We start from the raw sequence: 27,211 nt of genomic DNA on the forward strand, positions 1-27,211 counted from the left end.
AATTTTTATATTTAGCTTTAAAGTTAAAATTTTAATAGAAATTTTAATTTAATTAATTAATTAATTTTTTATCCTTAAAAGTATATAGTTTAAAGTTTAAATATAAAAAATAAAACATAATATAATATTTATTATAGAAATAAATATTATTTAGTTAAAATATTTTTAAAAAGTCATGTTTTTAGCGGTGTTTGTAAAAAAGCGCCGCTAAAAGTCATCTTTATATTGGCGCTTGTGGTAGAAGCATCACCAAATGTCATGATCTTTAGCGGTTTTTTTTTATAAACGCGGTTAAAAGTCATGGTCTTTAGCTACGTTTGTGGTAGAAGTGCCGCTAAAATTAGCGACGTTATCTATAGCGGCACTTTTTGCCCAGCGCTGCTAATACTTTTAGTGGCGCTTAAAAATGCCGCTAAAAGCCTAAAAAAACGCCGTTAAAAATTTATTTTGCTGTAGTGATCATTACTTTTCAAGCCAAATATTTAATAAAAAAATTATCCAACTTCGATTCATAAGACTTAATTTGTCTGTAGTATTTACACACCATGTCAATGTTAGCTCATAAAAATTGATAATTACAATGGTAATCTTTTAAATTAACAAAAAAAAAAAGAGTCAAAAACTGCTAAAATCAACCTAATGGAACAAAATGTTGAGTTTGATTATTTTGTTTGTCGATCTAGCCGTACAAAATTGTCAATTTACTTGATTTTATATGTAAACTGAATCGATCTCGACTAAATACATACCTTTATTAACCCCAACAAAGACGATGCAAATCAGATGAAGATACATGTATGAACAAAGAATGGAGTTCATGTGAGTAAGTTCGGACACCATTCAAGGCCGCAACTATGGCCCATAGTCTTTTACTCAGAATCTAAAACTCTTGGGGCATTGGTAAGGTCAGCCCCTTATGGCATCGTCCCGGGTCTGATCAAGTAGGCTCTTCGACCATTTGGAGCCCACAGCCAAGTAGGTCGCATGGTTGTAAGTTCAAAAAATTTAGATCGTTTCTTTAGACATTTCCCACCTGCGCTAGAAATTTCTGTACCAATCATTTGACACAAGGAAATGATAAATGGTCCTCTTCTTTCGACTAGAAGATTTTGGATGTAAACACTGCCTTGTCTATTCTAGGTTTGGAATCCAAAATATCTTTTTTTTTTTTGTATATATCTACAGAAAAATAATTGAGTTAAAAAAATAATGCTGAAAAAATGCGATCTGGAAATTTTTGTTTATTTGATATTATTGCGAAAAAACTTTCTGGTGAATTCGTAACATATTTGGATAGAAAATTTTAAATAATCTATTTTATTTTTCTAAAAAATATCTACTTATGTATTTTAAAATAAAAATATTTTGATGTTTGGTATTGTTGTTTATTGCAAGAATAATGATGATATGAGTTCAAGTTCGTTCATATACTTATTATTCTCTTATTTAAAAGTTTTAAGAAGATTTATTGATAATAATAACAATTGTATAAAAAATAGTAAGGGTTTGAGACGATTTATCGATAATAATAAGAATTATATAAAAATTATGAAAAATCTTATTACCATTTACCCAAGTTTGAAATGTTTACTGATGAATTGACATTACAAATTAACTTGACACTAATTTAAAATTGATGATGGTTTTTTAAGTTATCACTCCACTTGCCATTCAATTTTAAATGAATATTTTATAATTATATTTTTAATGTTGAATTTTTCTTTCATCATCATGATAACATTTTGACATTTTTATAACATGTTAAATAATGCCACCTAACATGATAACATTTTAGTGTGCTATAGGAAAATGACAATACGAGCTAGAAATCAATTGGAGTGCATTTAATATTTTTAATCGCATTTATTTACATATTTAAATTTATTTTTACTCACAATTTAAACTAATTTATTCTATTTTAATTTTATACATATTGTATATATCAACCATCAACTAGGTCTTAATTTAGATTCGTTTTCACTAAAAATGGCTTTAGGAAAATGATTTAAAAAAAAAGACTTGTTTTTCGGAAAATTTAATATTTTCTTTTGTTCGGTAGATTTCACGAAAATATTTCATAAAAGCTATGTTCAATGAAACAAACATAATTTGAGATTTTTCATCCTTCTATTTTTTAATTGAGTTTATTTTATATTTTACATTGTTATTTGTAAAGCAAACACAACATAAATATATTTGTTATAAATATTTATTATTAAAAATATGAATATTTTAATTATATATATGAGTATTTGTTTAAATAATAGTTAGCTTCATTTAACGTCTTAATATGTATTCTCATATATATAATAAATATTTATTATTAAAATATTAATATTGAATATTTTTCAATTATATATGAAGAATATTATTTAAAATTATTATTTTAAAATTTATTATTAAAATAAAATTGAAATATTAAATAAATTATTAAAATAATAAATTATTAAATATATATGTTTAATAATATTAGAAATTATAATATTTTATATTAATATTTTATTAATTTTATTTTTTAGAATAAAATAAAAATTTATTAATAATATAATAATATTAAACTTGACTTAAATTAATTTTTATATAAAAATAAACTCACCAAAAAAAGAGTTTTTTCTAAAAGATGATAAATGACTTATTTTCCGTTGACCAAGCTGTTTTTCATGAAACAAACACAGGAAAATACAGAAAATATTGTTCGAAATCCACTTTCAATTAAACAAACGGAGTTTTAATCGTAAGATTTTAATCCTAAAATTACCAAAAGCTCTTTATTTTATAAAATAATATCTTTTAATAGAAAATCTAAAAATATTTGCATAGGATGAGATTCAAATCCAAAATGAATAATTTAATATCAATTTTACTATTTCAATCAAAATTATCTTGGACTATTTAAAATTATTACATTCATTTTTCGGTAAAAATCTAGTATTATTATTGCTAGATTTGATTGAATGTAAAGTTTAAAGGCACATGTATCGGTATATTATCTTCCTAGGGAAAGAAAACATGACAATCAACTCAATCTTTTAGGGTTTGAGAAAACATCTTCCGAAAGATGGATGACTAGTAACGAAAAATATGATTATACATAGTAAGTAGTCAAAATATAAGCTGAATATAAAAATATTTTATTGTCGATTTTGTATAACATAAATTTTAACAGTTCAATTAAAAATATATTTTTAAAAATACAATAAATATTTTATGAAATTTTATATATTTATATAAAATTCATAAAAAATTTAAATCAAATTAAATCAAGAACCTAGGGCTTCAACTTCAAATACCAAAGTCTTCGAAGATTAACTTTGTCATTTCCATTAGAATTGTTTTTTATATTTATATATAAATATAGTTTTAATTACATAATTTTTACATAGATGTAAATTTATTATTTACCTATATTTGTTATTTATATATTATACTATTTTTAGGCGTTGTGAGTTTATCGAATTTCAATTTAATTAAAATAAAATTTTAAAAATATTTTTTAAAACTAACAAATATTACTATGAAATTATTATTATTTTACTTTTATATATTTATAACAAAATCATTTAAGCCCAAATTAAATTAAGAAGTTAAGATACCGAATTTGCCAAAGATTAACTTGTTATTTCATTAAAAGCTCATTGATTTTTATATAATTTTTATAAATATATTTTATTTATTTTGGTAAATTATTAAGGGTGATATTTGATACATTCATAGTGTACTTTTTTTTAACAATCTCATTATAGGTTCTATCATATTTGCTCTTCTTGATACAATACCTAGAATTATCTATAGCCATTTTAGCACACTTAAACTCATGTCCTCCTGTATTAGCAATAATGTCTATACCAATCGAGTTAAGACTCAATCGGCACAGTGTACTTTTTTAACTCTACAAGCATAGTTAAAAAATTGTCATGTGTCACATTTCTTTTATTTACTTTTTAAATATTTTACTATACTCTATAGAACATTTTTCATCACATTACTCGTAAAATTTAAAATCGAAATTATACAGGTGTTATATATAAAATACATAGAAGAGTTTTTTTTTTTTTTTGATCTGGAAAATATATAGAAGAGTTATAACATAAATAGAGAGACATTTTTCTTTTGATAATATATAATTAAATGATTAGTATTTACGCACACATATTTATATCATACATGCACGCATTATATTTAAAGAGAATTGTCCAAATCAAATTCTATTACTACTCCCCTAATAACCCTAATTAGTTACTAGATGTACATAATATAAAGAAGTGGCGCGCGCATGGCAAAAACGTTGAAACATGCATCCCACCATATGTGGCCACAACGCAACTATTGCCATATCTCCTTCCCTCTTTTTATCATGTTGGGCAAACATGTACCAGACTTATGGCTTAGTTGTCACTGCTATCAGTTCATATATTCTATGTCATATTTGTACTTTTTTTAATGTTATAATTATGTTTAAATTATTTCACATTTTATATAATTTTTTATTTGTTAATAATTTGTGTTATATAGATTTTGATATATTTACATATTTATGTCATGTTTTTTCTTAGTTTTTTTCTTTCTTTTTTATATTACATAATTGTGTCATGTTCAATAAGCTGTGAAATTGGTTTTAATAAAATTAAAATAATTAAGAACAATACCACTAAGATTAAGATTAGTGAATATTTGGATTCAAACGTCATAATGATAATGTAATAAAAACATGTTTAAAATAGGTTTAAGTATAAAGCATGCGAACAGTTATTAAAAAAATATAAATTTATCGTTACTTTATGAAAATTGAGAAGTTAAAACTTTTTACTTTAATTTTGTCGAAATTGATCTTTATACTTTACAAAGATTAGTAAGTGAGTCCAATTGAGTAACATTGTTAAACATTATCATTGAATCGCAAATTAAAGTGGTGATATTAACTTGTAAATTTTCATAAAGTGTAATGATGATTAAAATGATAAATTGTTATGATACATGCATGCATCTTGAATGTTGTGGATGTTATAATGACTTTTATGAGATTTATGTATTTATTATTTGGAGTTGTGTATAAAATGAATTAATCTTCAACCCAGTCAATTAGAGTAAAATCCTAAATTCAAGATCAACCTGATGGAATTCAAATAAAAGCTTAAACCTTTGACTTTGCCTTTGCCTTTGTGGTCTTTTTAGGTTTCATCCTTTGTTGGATCTTACAATCATGTTAGCCTCAATGAATGTCCTTTGTTTGAGCAGTTTTTTTCAATTCCCACATTATGTTTCATAAGGGTTTTTATTTATTTATTTATAATTTTAACATAGGAAACCAAAGTATACTTTATGTGTACCTGACTTGCCTTTGCAAAGGATGTTGACTGTGAATTTAATATGTAATTGTTGCGTTTTCGAATGGGATTGATTTTTTTATCTAAAAATATTTTAATTGGTTTTCAATTTGATTAAAGTCTGATTTAGATAATATTAATTTTAAAAATTTTGTTTATATTTTAAAATTAAATTAAAATTATTTTTATTTTTATTTTGAATTTTAAAGAACTTTTAATATATATATATTTAAAATTATAATTTTATTTTTAACAATTATATGTATATTATGTTTTTATTAAATTATGAAAAATAAATTTTAAAAATATTTATACGTAATGATCAAATTGATAAAAACTATAATCGTTGAGGGCTAAAAATTATTTTACCTTTAATACCATTAAATTTAACAGCAAAATTAGATGGAGGGACCAAAATTTTAAATAAAAAATATAGTGATTCAATGTCTCAAAATTAAAGTACATAAATTAAAATTTAATTTTGAAAAGAGTACAAAGAGCCCTAACATGTTTTAATCTTTTTATCTGATTGAAATTTTTAAAAATATTTATAAAAAATACTTTAAAACTTAATCGAATAATAAAAAGTTATAATAAAAAACCGAAAATCAAATCAAATTATTACAAACAATAAAAAAACACTACTACATGGAATCAAAGTCAACTACAACATTAAAACATATTTGAGAGGAAATAAGTATAGTGGTATTGGTTATCCAAAACCTCAGTTTAAGTGTACCAAGATTGAGGAGATGAAACATTTAATAGAATCAGAATCTAAAGAAAAGTGAAGTGAAAGGCAGAATCAAGATCAGCTTTTAAAATAATTATTTATTGGCTTAATGTTAGGATTATATGTCATCCAAATATATTATTAATCAATGCTTAAAAATATTAATGTTTTTCCTTTTTTAGTTTTGAACTTATATATTTTTTGTCAAATCACCCTAAAATGGATAAAAGTTAACGATTGTTAATTTCTTGACATGACATACACGTAGATGATATATCAACATTTAATTAATTTTTAAAATAATAAAATATAAAATTGATTTTATATTTTTTGAGTTTTAAAATTTTAAAAAGTGCCATTCACGTGGCAATTCACGTATATGTTATGTCAGCAAAGTTAAAAAATGTTAATTTGATAAAAGAATACAAATTAAAGACTTAAAAGAGACGAAAAATTAAATAAATGACAAATGATTTAAAAAAATTATTATGCTAAAAAAATGAATAAAATCTTTAAAGAGGTGCAGAAGGGGGGCATGGATCAGTGGGCGGTGGTATGTGAGGGAACATCGGCCTGCGTCCGGTACGACTCTTCCTTCATCAATAGGCAAAGGAGCTGGGCGTATAGTGACATTGTCCAACCTCTACAGTATGCCCATTCCTGCTATGGTCAACAAGATATGCTGCTCAATATACTAGTTTAATGCACATGCAATCTCATTCTCGTGTGGTCACCCTTTAATTTCATTGGCTTTTATTTAATTGTTTCCTAAAATGCTAATTCACCTTACATTGTTTCATTATAATGGTTAACATATCAAGGCCAACGGCAAAAACTTGTGGAAACCCACACCTAACTTCCAAGTTATTTGTTATGGCCGGAAAGCTTCAGCGATGTGTCCCATGAAAAGCATCTAAGCATGGGTGGCAATATATGCATGCAAGCAAATGGAAGGAAGTCTGGTCCCAATCCTAAAAGGCTATAAGCCACCCAATTTGGAGATTTGGAAAAGGTACATCGTTATCACGTCCACATAATCGGCTGAGCAAAGGGACTTTCAGGTGGCCTACAAAGGAAACCGGTGATGAAGGTAATGCCATTGGAATCAAATAGTACACCACACTCCTCAGATGTCCTTCTTTCTAGTGACTTGACTTGTGAGAATTGAAGCTGAAAACACTAGTAGCAACATGAAAAAGGGACAATAAATTCACATGTATTAGACGGTGACACGACATGACAAAGAGATTAGCTCTTTTTGTCAGATTAGAAATTCAATCAGCCTGATCCAAGTGATCTGGAACAACTTTTTTATACAAGAAAAAATTTCAACTGTTCATCACTTTATCTATGTTAGGAAAGTCAAAATATAGGATCTATGAGGATAAAACACAGATAGTGGAAGTAGAAAAGGCACTTATCTCTCTTAAGATTAGCTTTAAGTCCCAATGGCATTACCACCAGAAAGAGTGAGTGTGGGTGTGGGGCATGTACAGAAAGCAAGGATCTTAACTTTACCCTCATCAACATCATAACACTATAGCTTCATTTAATCTACTCCACTTGTTTCTTTTATTTTTATATCTCATTCTCAGATACTCATCCTTGATAAAAATAAATACGTTTGGGCATCTATGTATTGCACAGTCTGGACAGGCAATCATCTGACACCACATTCATTTCCAATTTGCAGCTAATATCAGCTAGAAAATTATCTCCTTACACATGTTCGCTATCATAATTTCCTTACACATGTATAGACAAGTTTAAGTAGAACCTGAGAATTAATCCAGTTGGTTCCATGTAAACGTTGGACTTAATATTTGCAATTCTTTCCTCTTTATGAGCTCCTTTGCGTAAATAATAAATATGACCATCATCATGAAGTTCAAATAATCTTCTTATTCGTGTTGTTTTGATGATAATGGTTAGGCATATCGTCTGGGGTAATCGGAGCCCATCTAAAACAGAAAACATAACAGCATTTTTCAATCATCATAACAAGTGTGCAAACAGGTCTTGATTCCTAACCTATTATGCTTCTCATTTTTATCATCATTTCCTGTATGATTCACTATAACCAAGTGATCTTAGATAAGAATACACCTCCACTAGTATCCCTCTCTCTCTCTCTCTCTCGCTTCCCCTCCCCTTCAATCTACAACCTACACTGACAATATAGGAGGAAATGAGTAGTCATTATCATAGGGTCTAGACCTTTCTCTAAGGCTTGGACCACATATTTTCTGTCTATATAAATAACTCAAATCTCTACTACCTTTTATTCAAGAAATTCTGTATCAAAGTCTTCTCTACCAGAGATATCCCTCCTGAGTTTAAAACACTAAATATAATAATAACAATAAACGTTGCTATGGTGATCTTAACATCTTGTTCCTTTTTCTTATTTTATCTTCACGCTTTGCCACTTGTTTCTAATTCAGTTGCTGGTTCATTGTTGCAGGAAGAAGGACAAGAGTTAAACAAATGGGAAGGGTATGTAAATTGGAGGAATAAACCTGCCATGAGAGACCAACACGGTGGCATGCTAGCAGCCTCCTTTGTCTTAGGTCAGTAGCACCATCATCTGTATTGTTTTTTATCTGATTCCAAGGTCTTACAAAAGTACGCAACTTGGTTGTTGCAGCAAAGAGCAGTTTAGATATAGTAAATTCAACAATATGAAAGAAATTTTTACGATATGTTATATTATCTTATATTGATATTGCAATTAAATTATATCCTAGTGGTGGAGATACTGGAGAATCTAGCTTTCCTGGCTAATGCAAGCAACCTTGTGCTATACCTTTCAAAGTTCATGCACTACTCTCCATCAAGTTCTGCAAATATTGTTACCAATTTCATGGGAACAGCCTTCCTCCTTGCTGTCCTTGGTGGCTTTTTATCGGATGCTTTCTTCACCACCTATCGCCTCTATTTGACAAGTGCTGCAATAGAATTCATGGTAAGAATCTTTAGTAAACTTAAACTCTTCAACTTTATGTTAATTTTTTCCCCATTTTCTTTGGAAGCTTAGATGACAACAATAAACTAGCCGAATATTGAAATATGAAAATCGACCAGCACAAAAGCTGCCATCAACTGGGGTACAAGTTGGTCAAGAGAGCACTTAATTGGCTTTTTCAAGCTATGTTGCTCCGATTTTTCATTTTTGTTGAGTTACTCAGCATCAAACACTTGTGTTTGATATATGGAGTTATGACTTTCAAAGATCCTCACAATACATGTAAAAACTTAAAAAAACCTGACCATATCTGTTTTGGGCACTTAGCCATATCCAAAACTTACACCCAAATTCGGGTAACATAAATTTCAAGTCTCTTTGGTAGGAAGGGTGTAGAGCAGAAATCACCACAAAGTATCTGTTTGTTATTTCAAGCACGACGAAACATTTAATGCTCCATTCATCTAGAAGCATGTGTGAACAATGCTGCATGTCCCAATTAGCATTTCAAAGGGATATGTTACTACCCTAGGCCCACCTGATGAGGTCCCTACCTACAATTGACACATTATCAATGGGTTCAGAACAATGACTCCATCACAAGACAGACAGAGCAAGCCTAGCCAATAATGATCTATGAAAACAAGGGGTGGGGCAGGGGAAATACAAAGATTGAAAGTGTTAATTTGGCTTACATTTCATGGCAACTGGGCTTGGTCCCACAAATGAATCTGCTTTTCCTTTAGAGAAATTTTATTGGTGGAAGAAAAAAATTCCACGTCTAATTCCCCATCTGAGTCCACTTCAATTAAATGCAGTCCATGTCCAACCATGTAAAAACTTGATTAAAAGCGGGTGTTATTAATGCAATTAAGGGGGCAAAAGTGTATGTGCCATACAAGCTCCCCCAATCTTCATAAAGTAAATGTAGTGTGACCAAAAGAACATGATGCCCATTAAAACTCCATTTGCCATTGTTTTTAGATGTGTAATAAGTAATAGGGGCTTTTGTTTGTTTTCCCGCAGATATTTTTTACTTGGCTTCTGCCTGATTTTTTTAACAAATTCTAATAATCAAACAGGGGTTATTGATACTCACAGTGCAAGCTCACACACCTTCACTGAAATCACCAATTTGTGCTTCAGCAAGCACTGAAATTCAATGCGAGAAAGTCAATCGGCGGAAAGCAGCCATGTTGTTTACTGGACTTTATCTGGTGGCACTAGGTGTTGGTGGAATAAAAGGTTCACTTCCCCCTCATGGAGCTGAGCAATTTGATGATACCACCCCACAAGGGAGGAAGCAGAGATCATCCTTCTTCAATTACTATGTTTTCTCCCTCTCTTGTGGAGCTTTAATTGCAGTAACATTTGTGGTATGGATTGAAGACAACAAAGGGTGGCAATGGGGTTTTGGTGTTGCTACTGCTGCAATACTGGCTTCTATCCCCGTTTTTCTCCTTGGCTCTCCTATTTACAGGACAAAGATTCCAGCAGGAAGTCCCATTACCACAATGTTTAAGGTAGAAAATCAAACGAATAATTAAATTTAAGAGTACAAAAGCACCGCAAGTTGCAAAGCTAGAGCTTGACTAAGTGACCCTTTCTCATTCATGCCCAACAGGTTTTAATTGCAGCAGTTTGCAACAATTGCAAGTCTAAGAATCCAAGCAATGCAGTCATGGGCATGAAGACAAGTCCCTCATCCTACACTACTGAAACCGGTGAAGAAGGGAATGCTACCAAGGTGAAGGTCCCAAGTCAGACTCTTACAGAAGACCTGGAGTTCCTAAATAAAGCAGTCACTGAAAAAACAGTTAGCCCAATGTTACAGTGTACAGTAAAGCAAGTAGAAGAGGTGAAGGTAGTGCTAAAAATAATCCCAGTTTTTATGTGCACTATAATGCTGAACTGCTGCCTTGCTCAGCTCTCTACCTTTTCTATCCAACAAGCAGCCACCATGAACACCAAGATTGGTTCCTTAAAAGTTCCACCAGCTTCTCTACCTGTCTTCCCTGTCATCTTCGTGATGCTCATTGCACCAACCTATAACCATGTCGTGGTTCCATTTGCCAGGAAAGTAACCAAGACTGAAATGGGAATCACTCATCTCCAGAGAATAGGAACAGGGCTGATTCTATCCATCATTGCAATGGCAGTGGCAGCTGTAGTGGAAATGAAGAGGAAAAAGGTAGCAATCGAGTCGGGGCTACTTAATTCTGCGGAGCCTCTACCGATCACATTCCTATGGATAGCTCTCCAGTACTTGTTTCTGGGATCTGCTGATCTTTTCACCTTAGCCGGCATGATGGACTTCTTCTTCACCGAGGCCCCGAAAAGCATGAGATCTTTGGCCACTTCCCTCTCTTGGGTTTCACTTTCCATGGGATACTATTTCAGTTCAGTGCTTATCTCAACGGTCAACAATATTACCAGCATCTTTCGACACACGCCATGGCTTTCTGGTAGCAATTTGAATCACTACCACCTAGAGAGGTTTTACTGGTTAATGTGCATACTTAGCAGTCTAAATTTCCTCCATTATCTCTTCTGGGCAAACCGTTACAAGTACAGAACAGAAAGCACAGCTGATTAAAATATCTAGAGATCTACTAGTTGTGGTCAACCAAATTCATCAGCTGTAAACCCATTTATATGAATGATTAATGTCTAATACCTTTTCACTTACATTTGAATCAGCTAATAAACGAGTCAAGAAATGGCCGCAAAGTTAGCAGAGTGCACAAATCATCACACTTACCTTGCTTACTGAATGTTCAAGAGCAACACCATCCAAGAAACAGCTTAATCTTGAAATACTTGCCTGCCTCCAAATAAAAAAAAAGGGATGTCTAAGTGGCACGAAATTAGCAAAATTAGCAACTAACGAGAGTATGGGTGTTTAAAGTATAGCATGCAACTTTTACTTATAAACAGATTGAGATCAAAGTAAATGAAAAGTGTAATACGTAATGGAACAGTGAGCAGGAATATGCTTGTTAGCTGGACTCTTCAAGGGAGGAAAAGGGCAATGTCAGCCCATCCCCAGTTTGATTGATCTGACGACAATATGTTGAGTACCTGAAATTGGGAAATGTTGGAACGAAATAAATATTCCATTGAAATAAGAGCAATATATTTGGTAGTGGTCCTGCATTCTCATGTGCTTAATCACAAGTCATCTTTCCTTGGTTTCTAGGCAACTCAACAGTTCATCATCATTAATTGAAACATTAAGGCTAGCATGTGCCTACCCTTATACGGACACAAAAAAAAAAAAACAAATAACAAATGAAGAAATAAAACAACATACCTGCAAATTGCAAGGTGAATAACCAACATTTTTCACCAAAAAAAAAAAGGAGTAACATTCGGAATTCCAAATTTCCAATCATCACACTCTTTTCAGAAGGTTTGCCTTAAATGACTAGATAACAATCAAACAGAACTAGTCCTCCTGCTTTTGGATGCAAAGAGTTTTATTCTAGTTAAATCTGATTGAAGCCCTGTAACAAAGGGGATGTAGCTCAGATGGTAGAGCGCTCGCTTAGCATGCGAGAGGTACGGGGATCGATACCCCGCATCTCCAAATCTTTTTAATTTTTTTTTTTGGATTTCTTGCTTCCATGACCCGATTCCCAAACCCTCTTTCCTTGCTCAGAAATGGGATTTCATTCCTTATTCTATAGTTTTTTATTTTATCACTCTTGTAACAGTTTCCTCAAAATATAACTTTGTTATGGTGCCTTACTTGGAGCCAGCTCCAAGCACATTTTAATTTTATTTTATGATTCTTGTAACAGTTGCCTCAAAATATATAATTTTGTTATTGTGTGTTTACTTGCAGGCAGCTGCAAGGGTAATGAGAAAATTTTGCAAATCAAACCAACTGACATGGTGATCGCTGAATATGTAAATATATGCGAGAGTGGCTGGTATTGCTGATCAGCAACAGTCTATTTTCATAGTTTTTGCGAGATAGCTTCTCTGTTAATGTCCCTGGGGAGGGGATTACTGCAAATGAAATGATGTGATTGACATGAATGGAATTGCTGCTGCTCCCCATGTGACTTCTCAGATTGTAATGGAGATGGACTCCTCCAGGCTACCTTTCTGCAACTATGTGACTGGGTTCTGCTTAAGACAGGGAATAATGGGTTTTGATGTGTGCCTGTTTAGTTCTTGCTGCCTTTGCTCTTGTAGTTGTGGTTGTCATCCATGACCAAGAACATGATTTGTTAAAAAATAACAAAAAATATGATACTGCGGAACAAAATGTGATCATATGAAGTTATCAAAATTTATACAATATGATTATGACACAAAAATAATACCAAGAATTGCCCGGTCTAGTTCATGAGTTCCTCTTGCTGCAATCTTGTCTTTTCTCATGCAAATGCAACACTTGTTTTCACTGCAATTGTTTCCACAGCATTAGCAGCTGCTTCATGGCTTAACTTCCGATGAACCCTTCATTAACTTAACTTTTTCTGCATTATATGATATCTTTCACATCATTATTTATCACTGATACAAGGACCCTGTATACATAACAGTAAATACTATGATTTTGTGGCGACCAAATCAACTGAATATGATGAATTGGGTATTCTTTCTAGTGCTTGATAGCCATTGAAAGTCCAATTCTAGGAATACTATTGTTGTCCCTTAAATCGAGCTCCCCTGCAATGGAGACATAGAACCTTTGCCAAATTTCCTGCCGAAGAACAGCACTGACTTTGCCATCAGTATTCATACGAGCCTTCACCAATGTATATGGCAACAGTGCATGCTGGGCTCCAAATGTAAGGGTGGTTGCATCCCTGGAAATTCTATGCTTCAACTCAGCTGCAATTGCAGTCATTGTTGGGGGGTTCAGTGGATGATAAACCGATGCTTTTACACTGTCACAACTATCACTCCTGCATTGTCACAAATGCTAGGTTTTTTTATTTCTTCTATTCTAACAATAACAGTTCTATTTTCTTCTCTAAATTTATATACTGAAAGCTCACAGGGTCATGGAAGCAATAAGGAAGGCACTATTCAAGCTCAAACCGGCACTGAATTTGTTTAGAGTCCTTGTTGTTATGTCGATCCCCAGGTCTGCTCCAAGAGAGACGACAGTGCTTCCTATTACACCCGAGATGTTAGCAATCGGATCAAATCCATGTGCAGAGTTTGCCTTCAGTCCTATTCCAGCACTAAACCCCACATAATCACGCAAGTATTGCAGTTCTGCCTGTTATTGCAATCACCATTGCTGTAAGAATTAGCACTGTGCATACTTACAATAGATTCTTGTCCACATTTATTGTGCATTACATTGTTCAAGTTTCAGATGACAAGCAAATTTAAAGCATATTATTAAGTACCTGGCTTGAATCTGGAACAACAACTCTAAAAACTGTGTTCAATCCAGGCAAAACCTCTTCAACTGTAAAACCATAAAAACTTTGTAAGCCAGGAAATAAATCATCAGCTGAATTTCCTACAAACAAGAAATTCTGCTGCATATGATAGACTCAGTTCAACTCAATAGTGCAAGAAGCAACTTGATTAATATATATAAATATGGCCAAAAGCAGATTCCTGTAAAACAGACTTGGAACAAAAAAGAGAATAAGAGGAGAAAAATTACTTTGGCATGAGAAATCAAAACTCCAATCATAACTTTGGTACCGAATCTGTAGTGGTTGAGGTTGAGCATAATCCTTGTACAGAAGATCTAACAAAACATTCAGATGGTAAGCATGAATGAAGAACAGCAAGTGCTTAAGGAAACAATTCTGAATCTGTATTAAACAATGTTATAAAGTAACCTCTAGCTTTCCTGCCTATAGCAAAGTATAAACCAGGATTCATGATAATTTGTTGTTTAAGCTTTTAAACAGCGGATTTCAGCTTGTTTATTAACCAGTTTTAATTTTAATATATATAAATATATATATATTGTTTCAGGAAAATTTATTGAGAATGAGAAGAATGAGCCAGAAAGGAAGCTTCAAAAGTAGTGACAAACAAAAGATTCCTGTATGAAACGAAATTTCCAGGAACCAATAATACGGTCCATCGAAAATGCCAGCCTAAATCAGATGTCTCTTATCTTGGATTTGCCTATACTTTTGTGAATTAGTGACTACTTAATTTAATATAGTGAGAAGGAGACTATTATTTGCTTCTTTAGTTTCTTTTCAGTCTTTTTTTTTTTTTTTTTCAAAGAGACTCTTAAAAGAACTGAAAATACCAGCATTAGTGATATTGCCATTTTTTATGTTCATTTGCTTAATTTTTTTTCAAATTTTGATTTTGTTTGAGTCAATATGCAATTGCAGCAACAATAAATGAGGATAGAAGTAGAGGTGATCATGGGTTGGAGGGCTCGGCCCGTCCCGACTGTTCGCCCGAAATATGAGAGGGTTTGGGTAAAAATATAGGCTCGAAATATGGGTTTGGGCAAAAAAACGAGGTCCGTTTAGAAAACGGGCGGGGCATTGGGTATCACTTTTTTGGCCTGGGCCGGGCCAAATATATAATAAATATATATTTTTATTTTTTTAACTTTAAAATATTTTTCAAATACTTTTTTTTATTTTTAAAATAAATTGTTGGTGTTTATTAAAAAAATGGGCCGGGCTCAGAATTTTTTCCCGGACCGGGTCTAGACAAAATTTCAGGCCCATATTTTGGGCCGGGCCCGTCCTAGAACGCAGGCTAAAATTTTTTAGGCCCGGCCTGGCCCATGATCACCTCTAGATAGAAGTAATCGAACATTTTTTTTCAAAATGTATAGAGAAGAACGTGATTTCATTTTGACGAATTGAACCATTTAAAAAGAAACACCAAGAAAATAAAGGCGACAAATCCTGATGTAGGTATTAGGGGTAGGGAGATACTCCAATTGCGCAAAAACATAATAGAAATAAAATATGACGCAACAATTAAGTTATGAGGGCATACTGGAGCTTATAAAACTAAGATTAAAGGCATAGAAGAGATAGGCCAAAATTTTCCTACACCTTTAACAAGGGTTTGAGATCTATTATCTAAGGTAACTGTAGAGGAGGAAGTAAAATGAGAGGTAAGGGTAGAAAAAAAGATTTTGTTACCAAAACTATGATCAAAAGTACCTTAGCCAAAAGATTTACTTGGTTGATCCAACGCGTGATCCTATAAATATTCATTACAACCTAATCCAAACAATGAAACAGATTTGGTTCCTTGTGCATGGGTGGTTGAAAGCGGAAGAAGTCTATCTCCTTGAACTTGGGCTACATGAGCCAGGGTCGATTATGGCAAGGAGGCTAAGACCCACTTCAGTTTCCTCTTCGATTATCACCTTGTGGCCAGTTTTTTGTACTGTTAGTATAGAGGATTATGCCTCAACTTGGGCTTGGTTTGAGGAGATGTGAAATAATCAGTCAGTCACCTCATCAAGAGTTGGAATGGTTGGGCTAGTAAGAATCTGATCTTGGGTCGAGGCTAAATCTGCTCACAACCTAATCGAAGGAAGTACCATGAAAACTTATCCCATTGCTGCTCCTGGTAAGCGACATTTTTAGTAAGAGACATAACAACATTGAACTCATCCTTCAAAGTTTCAACCTGGCCCAAGTAATTGGCCATATCCTGTTGATTTTGCTGCAGATTAATAAGATTTGAGATAACTTTGTAAATCTACCTAATATTATTGAAGTATAAAGTTTTGGCCCTAGTCCAAACTTTCTAAGAAGTTTTGTAGGACTGAAACAAAGAAAGTAGCTTTGGGTTAAATAAATGCCACGATAAACTACATAATTCAACAGAAGGGACCCAATTTCATTAACTTCATTAACATCAATTTCTAGATGATCCTTGTATCATTTCCCTCTAAACCACAATTCAACATAAGCGACCCAAGATACGAAATTATTATTGCCTTGAAATTTGACAGTAATAATAGTTCGAGAACTTGAGGTGTAACAGTCCGGTTTAGACCTTAGTCAGAACAGGTAGTTTCGGGACCACTTAACCGAGTTAAACTATTTATTTTATTATTTTAATGAGTTTTACAGCATGATAGAATTACCTGTAAAAGTTTCGCAAAGAAATTTTACCTTTTAAATAGTTAATTCGGTGAAAAGGATTAAATCGCGTAAAGAAAAAATTATGAGTTCTATAAGTGTAATGACTTATTTGACTTTGGTTTTATTAGTGGGAGTCCTTGCATGGTAAATATACCATAGCTATTTTTGAGTGGACGGTACTGGAGTTGTTAAAATCAATTTTTATATGTTTCATTATAGGATAAATGTGTAAATTGATAAACAAGTTATATTTTTTTTAAAAAAATAAAAAAACAAAGGTAAAATTTATGTTCATATTTTTCTATTCTCAACCGAAACAAGTAAAGAAAAGAAGCCATGAGTTTTTAAAGAGTTCGGCACTTGCATGAATAATTTGTAAGTGAATTTTAGCTCGGTTTTTGATAGTTTTTACGTTTTTAAGATCGTTGCTATAAAATTTACAAAGCCCATGTTTTAATTTTTGAATTTGATGATGATTTCGTGTTTTGCTATTGATGATAGTTTGTAATTTCTGTTATTTGATGATAGAAAATAAAAGATATGTGATAGATTACAATGTTTTGTCTTTGGATTTTTGATGAACTTGAGTAATTTGGGTTAAATTGTGAAAATAATATTTTTGAGGGACTAAAATGTGAAATAAATGAAATGCATGGACTTGTATGAGCATGAGGAAGATTCAGCCTACGCATGAAATAGTGAAATTATGTGTATATTTTTTTTTGTGAAAAAAAGGACTAAGTTGTGAAAATGTAAATTTTAGGGGCTTAAGTGCAAAATGCCCTAATTATGTGTTTGTGATTTAAATTGAATGGAATATGTTATTGAATAGCCAAATTTGAATATGTTTAGATTAAGAACCAAAGAAAACGGATTTGGATCGAAGGAAAACAAAAATAATCGAATAGTTGTTTTATTTTGTCCGTCAATATCCTAGGTAAGTCTATAAGCATATAAATGTTGTTAATTTTGAATATATGTAAATTTTATATGTTGAATTAAATTTTATGAATATAAATATGTATTGGCCGAATGTTTATAAGCTAGGGAAATATGTTTACGAGATTGATTCGATCAAGTTACAACATCCGAAAGTCTCGTACGAACTTTAGGAATAGCTAGGATACATATGTCATGACATAGGATTTCATTATGTGTTATCGTGTAAGACCACGTCTGGGATGTTGGCATCGACTTGTGACTTATGTGTAAGACATTATCTAAGACAGTGGCATCGATATGTGATTACATGTAAGACCACGTCTGGGACGTTGGCGTTGTACGAGATGTTCGATTATCTGAGTATCCTTTTTAATTCTGAATGGTTCAACGGGTAATAATAGGTTAAAATCGGGTGAAAATTTGAGCTAGAAAGACTCAGGTACGTACTCATACCAAGTTATAAAAAAAATAAGGTAAGTTGAATGTTGAATTGATGATATAATGTTATATGTTAATGTGAATTATGTGATAGTATATGTGAATATATATATTCGGCCTAATGATGTAAATGTATTATAAAAAGTAACAGTTAAGTGTACTAATATTTGAATGGGTATTCGGCCAAAGGAGAATTTATGCAAAACTTATATGTTTTGATTTATGAAATTATAAGTTGGAATTGTACATGAGTTAATAATGGTTTATTTCGGTTTGACTAGATTAATTTTGTATATGATTAAATGTTTCCATTGCTTATGACTTACTAAGCTGTGAAAGCTTACTGTGTGTATGTTTGCTCTTTGTTTTATAGATTTTGGAGGTTGGTTACGAGCTCGGGAATCGTCAGAGAAGTCTATCACACTATCGGCCATCTTTGGTATTTTATAAATTTGAATTTGAACTTATGACATGTATTGTCTAGTTAATATGTTTGATGTTAGGATATGTAAATATGAGTCATGCGAAAATGGCTTATTCATTTTGGTTAAGCTTGGTTTTCTATGTTTTTGGTTAAATACTTGATGTGTTTGATTTTGGGATATATATATATATATATAAGCCATGAAAAAAAATGTGTAACACCCCAAATTCGGTCTAAACATTATGACCGAATCTGGCGATGTCACGTTGTAACACCCCTTACCCGTATTCGACGCTGGAATAGGGTACGAGGCATTACCAGAACACATACACTTATAAACATGTTAAACCGAGTTATAAAATTTCATTTAAATTTAAACTCTTCAAATTTTTAACATGTTTTTATAAATCTTCACGTTATAGCTTCAAAATACTATATTTGTAACAAATAGGGCTTCTGAGACCTAATACATACTCATGCAATTCAATGCTTCATTTCCATTTCATTTAATTCACGATTCTCATGTTCATGATTCAATTTAATTTCTCAATCCAATATACATTTCAATACCACAATAATTCATTTAATTCAAATCATATCATTTGCAATTTCCATTTAATTCACGTACAATTCAATTTCATTAAGTTCAATACTAATACATATTTATCGTTTAACTTAACGTCCATTTTTTGCATCATTTTACACTTCAAGCCTGAACCTAGTATTTCATTTCCTTTTCACTCCCGTTTCCTATGCATATCACACAAGATATAAACATTACACTCAACCATAGTCGCAAGCTAGTCTTTTTGAAGACTAACCACATTATAAACCATTTTAATAGAGATTACAAACTTTAAACCTTACCACCCTTTTATGGTCACAAGCATATTTCCATCTAGACATTTACCATCTCAATGCATAATTTTATAAATTTAATGTGGCGTAATCCAGCCACAACTTGGCCAAAGCCTAAGCATACACACCAAACATGCTAGCAAAATAAACATATAGTATAAGCATTATAAGCATGGATAAGCACCACATTTATTTATGTATCAAACTTATCAACATGAGTTAATTCATAAACCATTTCTGACATTGCTACATATCAAATCATATACCAAGTATACCATATACACATTCTATGAAACTTTATTTTCTCACATGAACTTTAACTATAACTAATAATGCACAATTATAAACATCATTTCTTTTCAATCGTTTATTGATTATAATCGAGCATATGAAAAATTATACATAAATCATTCATATGTTCTTCCAATTTTCCTCCTCCTCTCCATTGCACATCCTTAATGTGTATAACACACTTAAACAACATTAACTACAATTTCACTATTCACTCACATGTATATTCAAAGTTGTCTATTCGAGTCAGAGTCACTAAATTATTTTTACTTGGAGCTACAGAACTCCAAATTAAGATCCGTAAATTTTCCTTGAAACTAAATTCACATTCTTCTTACCATAAAATTTTCAGAATTTTTGGTTTAGCCAAATAGTACATTTTATTCTTTAAAATTTCCCATGTTTCACTGCTCGATAGTTCTAACCTCTCTTCACTAAAAATAAATTATCTCATTGTAAAGAATTCAGATATTGTTTCTGTTTACTTATCTTGAAAATATATTCACTGAGGATTCTAAACATATAAACTTTATCCCATAATTATTTTTTTTACAATTTTTACAATTTTCCAAAGTCAGAATAGGGGATTTTGAACTCATTTCGACTGTCTAACTAAACTTCAAATATCTCAAAATATATAACTCTTTTGCTTACTCTATTTCTTTTATATGAAAATAGACTCATTCATCTTCAATTTCATATATTATTAACCCTCTAATTAAATCTCTACCATTTTTGGTGATTTTTCAAAGTCACACAATTGTTGCTGTCTAAACTGTTTTATTGCTAAATGTACTCTTTCATAATTTCACTTTTTCACTTTCAATTACAATTCAATTCAAAATTCACTTTTCCATTTCTAAGTAGATATTCAGTTCAATTCCACACCTATATCCATTATTCAATTACACTTAGTCAATTTCCCGATGAACACTTCGGAATAATAACAGATACTCGGTGGATCCAACACATAGCAACCACCTTATTAATCAATGATGTTCGGTTTACATACTAGCCTGCACATAGTATTACACATGTGACCATTACCATCCGATACACGTAGTAGCCTGCACATAGTACTATACACGTGATCGAAACTATCCAGTACGCATAGTAGCTGCACATAGTACTACACACGTGACCATCACTTTCACTTTTACATAGTGACCTACAAACAATCCGTGCCACACATGTGATCATTTCTGTCACTTCATTCATATCCCTTTTTATTCCAAAGGTTTATTCGGGAATTTTTCACTTTTTCTCACTTTTCTTTTTATCGATCAATTTCAATTTCTCGTATTTCTTGATTTATAACAATACATTTAACTTATATAACATTCACACTATTCATTCCAGTCCAAAAATCATACTTTAGCAAAATTACATTTTTGCCCTTAAAGTTTCACAAAATTACGATTTTGCCCCTAGGCTCGTAAAATAGCAGTCCACAATACTCATTTATTCACATACTTGTGACATATTTTATAACATTTACAAATTAATCCTTTTAGGCATTTTCATCGAAAATTACTTAGTACAAATCGTTTATCACACTCCAAATATTCATATTCTTCCATAGAACATCAAAATACATGCATATCATTCATGGGTAAATTTTTAAACACAAACCCTAGTTCAAAACAATGGTAAAAATAGGTAAATCTTGTTACAAGGATTTCAAAAATGTAAAAATCATTAAAAACGGGGATAGAACAGACTTACAATCGAGCTTGGAAGCTTGAAAAACCCTAGCCATGGTTTCTCCATGCAATTTTCGGCCTAGGGGTTGAAGATGGACAAAAATTGGCTTTTAATTTTGTTTTTAATTCATTTTAATAACTAAATGACCAAAATGCCCTTAATGAAAAACTTTGAAACATGCCTAACCATACCCATTTTTGTCCACCAAATTAATCAATGGTCTAATTACCATATAAAGACCTCCAATTTAAAATTTCATAACAATTGGACACCTTTAACATATAGAACTCAACTTTTGAACTTTTTACAATTTAGTATTTTTGACTAAATTGAGCGCCCAAACGTCAAAATTTTCGAACAAAATTTTCATGAAATCATTTTGTGAAATCATAGACCATAAAAATATAATGAAAATAAATTTTTTTCTCGTCGAATTTGTGGACCCGAAACCACTATTCCGACTAGCCCCAAATTCGGGCTGTTACAAAATGGCTTAATTAAGAAATCAATGTTCATGTATGTTTGGTTGTGATTTCATTTCCTAATGGGTTATATTTTATGATATTCATGCTTGTGATGTTTGGCTTGTGATTCGGTAATAAGGTAAGTAAGTATGTCAATAGAGTTAGATTATTTCATATGTTAGTTGAATGGTATATGAAAGCAATATATGTGATAAATAATTATGTTTTGTAGTAATGACAATCGGAAAAATGATGATATAGATATGGACTATGACTTTTGAGCTATTCATGTTTCAGCACTTATACTTACATTCGTGATGAATTTGTTTGAGATGATGCTTAAATGGCATTTGGATGCTTTGAAAGTTTGATTCGGTTTGTTTAGTAAAAGAACTTATGCTCAAAATGATGCTAATGGAATAGGTGTTCCAAAAGTTTAATAATTGTGACCGAAATGGTAAGGGTTATATAACTAAATTAGATGTGAATTATTGGATAATTAGATATCATTTTTGGTATTTGGATAAATGTTTATTTTAGATGTGTATGCTAAGTTGAAGTTGTTCGACGAGTGGGTACATTAGTTTTAGGATTTGGTAATTCTACTAAGGAAAATATGTTTTGCTAAAATTTGGATATATATTTATATATATATATATATATATATGTATATAGCGTTTTGGTTATTGATTGAATATGGTTAATACTAGTTATTCGATCAATGTTTGTATTGAGTATAAAAAATGACATTTGTTAGTCAAATTAGAAGTATATAATTGTAGTAGTTTTATAAGTTGATTTGTGCGGATATGATATGATCAAAAGGCTTGTTTTATGATTTGTTTGAGTTAAAATTTTGTATGTACAAATTTATGAAATGAATCATTAGCGATAATATGTGCACTTGCTATTGTGTTATAATGATATATTTGATAAATTGCTTATGAAATATGTGACTAGTTATATGTTCGACACGTGTTATAAATGATTCGTTAAGAGATCATGTTTGCTTTAAGATTCAAAATATGAATGTCATAAGTAATTTGATATGATTAATTTATCAAGTATGAAATGTATTGCATGTCTATTCCAAGTTGTGTCTAGTTCGGTGATACCTCATGACTCCATTCCGACGACGGATACGGGTTAGGGGTGTTACATGAGGGATCCATACTGAAAAGAGAATTCAATGAAAACAACAAGTCGAAATAGCAAGTGGACAACACCTCCAGAGTTGGATGAACAATATCAACCTTCGAGAAGACTTTGTCAGAAAAAAATCAGTTTAGAAATCGATTTGGTTGTACAATAAAAATTAGTTTTTTTTCTAAATCAAGTCATTGTGTTATTTATAGCAATAAATCATTTACCAAATTAGTATCTAAGATTTGGGCTAAGCGCTTTAGGTTGTGTTCCAGCTAACTACTAACACAATCTCCTTTGTTATTCTTGAACCCTCGGCTTGCTTAGTCTTTATGCTCTAAATTCACAAATCGATTAACACAATGAATAAATCTCTCTATAAAACAATGGGTATATATTGCCCTAGCCCATAGCCAATAATCTTAGTTGAACAAGAGATAACAAAATAATAATATTTTAATAAAAAATATAAAATCCCTCTGAGTTTGACTAAAGTGGGCAACGAATACCCTTTAAGAACTAGGATTTAAAGCTCATCACTCATCAAATGGGCTCATTGGGTTCATTTGTATATTAAGTACAATTATATGTTTCTTTTTTGTCTTTAAACTAACCCAATAACTATTTTTCTATTTACAAAATATTATTTAATTAATTAAAATAAGCTTAATGAATTTATTCAATTAAATTATTTTCTCAACCCAATTTTAATTTCATCAAAGTCATGATGACTTTACCATCTAAAATCTACAAGTAAATAAATTTAATTGTCTTGTTCAATAAAAGCTACGGTGACTAATTAATATAATTTCTACTTCAAACTTCAATTATTTAATTACAATTAATTAAATAAAATAATTCAAAAAGTAATTTAATCTCTAAGTCATCTCTTACTCATAGCAAGAAAACGCACTTTGTAGATAGTAATACATGTGATCTATTTCTCTAATTCATCATTTTCATTTATTCCTTGTATTGGTTCAAATAAAACCTTCAAGGATTGTATCGAGATAGCGAAAGAACAAATTAAACATATATAATTAGGACTCAAATAATTTGTAATTAAGTTTTGACTCTTCGTCTATTAATTGCAATATTAATCATCGAGTCAATCCACTAAAAGTACCATTATTGAACTCTCCCCATCATATACCATTACGAAAGCAATTTATCATCTGCTCGATCAATGACCTGGTCTTATTTGTGTTACCCTCATAAGATATCTTTAATCTCTTTATGTTAAATTTGTTCACCCAATATAATCATATTTTACGTCATGGTAATAATTACATCTTCCTTCATAAAAATGTCTATCACTAACACGTAGTAATTAAATTATTCGTCTTAGACAAATTGACTTGTGGCCTCGTTACTTTTCCATCAATTATCTAATGTCAATGAAAAGATATCATCTACCCTTTATTAGGATATGAATTCTAGTATTGTAAATAAGTTATGCTGCAAAAGTCATATACCCAACGTGCTAGCTTTCGACTCTATACTAATTGAACTCAAGCTTTCAATACATCAAATGCACGCATAGTCAGTCACTTTCTTAGGATTGAGATGCTATAAAATGATATAAAGTTTATTCAACTTGGGTCTTGTCCAACGTATTGTCAGTTTAGACAATCATATTTATGTCTCATTCTTCTAGGAGTCACCCGCTCCGATACCAAAAACAAAGTATCTCTTTAATTGAACTTGATAAATGACATAATAGTCCTTGAATTGATTTACTCAATTCCAATTCATTAGACTATGAACTATTTAGTTTACCTATTGTATTATGATCTAGCCACAAAATGTAACTTAATATTAGTTAAACGTATGGTAATCAGTGAGTCAATATTTGCTTAAACATTTTACTTTGCGTGCAAAAGCTATCGAGGATAAATACAAATGATATTAATGTAAATAATAAAATTTTATTAAACCAATCTATTTGAAAAATTAAAAGTGTATATGATGAAAAACTATACTAAACGTACTGAATCTCAACAAACTCACTCTGATGAATGGTGGTTGAAGGGTGGCTCACACATTAGTGTGTGGGAGAAGAGTAGAAATTATACGGTGATACGTGTAGGCTACACGTGTGGATTCCGATGATCGGACCTAGTTCGAAGAGATGATTGGAAGTGAGTTTTCTAGTGAGATGAGTGCTGAAAATGGTATAGCTCTAATACCATAGTAATTGAAAAGAGATTCAAGAAAAGAGAAAAAAAATGTTGTTAAATAACATAAACAACAATCATATAATATTCGAAGTTATTGCAAGTTGTTTTTAATATTTACATGAATAGAGGTGTTAAAAGCTGGTGTGTATCTCATTGATAACAATAAGACAGATATGCAAATCAAATTGTTGGTTTACTCTCCATTTGATTCAAACCTTTTAGACGCAAAAACTCCCAAAGCAAATGCCAAAGCAAGTGTTAGAAGAATGTTGTTCCTAAGCAAATTGATAACCCTCTCCAATATTCCTCCATTCTTTCTCATCTCGTTGTCAGTAGCATTAACAATATTATCATCATCAGTCTGCTTGCTCTGTTCCTCACTCTCAGCATGACAATGTTGTTCATGTGTTGTTTGATTTTGTTCATTGATTACTTCTTTTTGTTTTTCTTCTTCTTCTTCTTCTTCTTCTTGTAAACTCTTTTTCGTAGTGCTGGGATTGCCATTTTCGTCTTCTTCTTCTTCTGTTCTCTTGGGGAAAGTTAGAGTGAGCATTTCATCCTCGAAAGATTGACCTACCTTTTTCATATCTAAATTCTCTGGCAATTTTAAAGCTTGCCCGAAATATGTGCATTTCTTATCATTCACTATTCTTTCTCCACTGATTGTTACATAGCCAGGGTATGCAAGTCCAACGTCCACCTCCTCCTTTCTGAAACCTATATGAATTGGGTTTTTCAATTTCAATACATAAATATTTTTTGTGATGCAAAAACTTAAACAAACAAGTGGTGCTATCCTCTATTGATGCTACTGCAAAATGTTTTCTGGAATTTGTATAATTAATTCATCCTGTTCCTAATTTTATTTGGCATGAAATAATGGAGTTTTGATTTATTTATTTATTTAGTTTTCATGTCAAATTGAAAATAATTCATTAAGGATTTTCAAAGATGACGCTTTTATCAACAGAACTTTTCCCTGAAATCTAGATAAACTCAAAACTTAGGTAGGAGTTACAGATATGCTTGATATGTATAAAAACATGTCCAAGGCAAATGAGTATTTCTCTTAATTACTACTCTCACCATTTTGCACCACTGCTTGAACAAAAAAGCAATTTCTATGCCTGTAAGGGGCTTAAAAGCAACAAGGAAAAGAAAAGCTTCTGAATACAAACACATTCATGTTCCACGAATATCACCCATGTTGAACCAAATGACTGCAAAAAAGGAAACATAGAGATGAAGGTGTTGATTTGTACCGGGAAGATGAACTAATAAGTAATGTCTCATTGAGTCTTCAATCCAATTCAAATGGGGTACCAACTCTTCAACTGTTCTTGTCCCACGAATATCACCCATAACGAACCAAAATTCCAAATGAAGTATTAATACTGAAACCAAACATTACCAGGGACTAAAACTATACTCTCTTCTTTGATGTGCATGCTTTTCATTCAAGTTTTCTTGTCATTGTACTGCACCTTTATTCCTAACTTACGACATTGTTTTCTTAGGTTGTATTTCAATAGAAGATAGAAAGATTTTATACTTTTGCCAAGGGATACCAAGGGGATAAGTAAATTTTTGGGTATTTTATTCCAATAATATATATATTTTTAAAATTACCAAATTAATACACATTTTATATTATTTGCTAAACTAGTACAAATTTTGTA

At 31.4% G+C, this 27,211-nt stretch overlaps 2 protein-coding genes, 1 long non-coding RNA gene and 1 other non-coding gene across 7 annotated transcripts; 1 reads left to right on the forward strand and 3 right to left on the reverse strand.

The window, feature by feature from the left end:
- Window positions 1–6,453: 6,453 nt before the first annotated feature.
- On the reverse strand, window positions 6,454–12,131 carry LOC105764618 (uncharacterized). Of its 4 annotated transcripts, none has more exons than XR_008191999.1 (5): window positions 11,992–12,131; window positions 10,590–11,846; window positions 9,718–10,492; window positions 7,835–9,576; window positions 6,454–7,236 (listed from the first exon to the last, which is right to left on the reverse strand). It is a non-coding gene; the product is annotated as an uncharacterized LOC105764618 (long non-coding RNA). The 4 variants fall into 4 exon arrangements; XR_008191998.1 differs by lacking the exon at window positions 6,454–7,236 and having other exon boundaries at window positions 8,633–9,576; window positions 9,718–9,824; window positions 10,122–10,492; XR_001124676.2 differs by lacking the exon at window positions 6,454–7,236 and having other exon boundaries at window positions 8,633–9,005; window positions 9,431–9,576.
- A 407-nt stretch (window positions 12,132–12,538) lies between these two features.
- Window positions 12,539–12,611, forward strand: TRNAA-AGC (transfer RNA alanine (anticodon AGC)). Its single transcript has one exon. It is a non-coding gene; the product is annotated as a tRNA-Ala (tRNA).
- Window positions 12,612–13,280: 669 nt separating this feature from the next.
- On the reverse strand, window positions 13,281–14,988 carry LOC105764619 (mitochondrial outer membrane protein porin of 36 kDa). The gene is made up of 5 exons (XM_012583264.2): window positions 14,845–14,988; window positions 14,664–14,750; window positions 14,398–14,459; window positions 14,038–14,264; window positions 13,281–13,944 (listed from the first exon to the last, which is right to left on the reverse strand). The coding sequence occupies exons 1-5, from the start codon at window positions 14,885–14,887 to the stop codon at window positions 13,638–13,640; spliced, it is 726 nt and encodes a 241-aa protein (XP_012438718.1). The 5' UTR covers window positions 14,888–14,988; the 3' UTR covers window positions 13,281–13,637.
- A 10,646-nt stretch (window positions 14,989–25,634) lies between these two features.
- LOC105762504 (uncharacterized) lies at window positions 25,635–26,968 on the reverse strand. The gene is made up of 2 exons (XM_012580277.2): window positions 26,795–26,968; window positions 25,635–26,249 (listed from the first exon to the last, which is right to left on the reverse strand). Exons 1-2 carry the CDS (start codon window positions 26,892–26,894, stop codon window positions 25,726–25,728), a joined length of 624 nt encoding a protein of 207 aa, XP_012435731.1. The 5' UTR covers window positions 26,895–26,968; the 3' UTR covers window positions 25,635–25,725.
- Between the last annotated feature and the right edge of the window lie 243 nt (window positions 26,969–27,211).

The sequence above is a fragment of the Gossypium raimondii genome, chromosome 12 (genome assembly GCF_025698545.1).
Source record: "Gossypium raimondii isolate GPD5lz chromosome 12, ASM2569854v1, whole genome shotgun sequence".
Lineage (NCBI taxonomy): Eukaryota > Viridiplantae > Streptophyta > Magnoliopsida > Malvales > Malvaceae > Gossypium > Gossypium raimondii.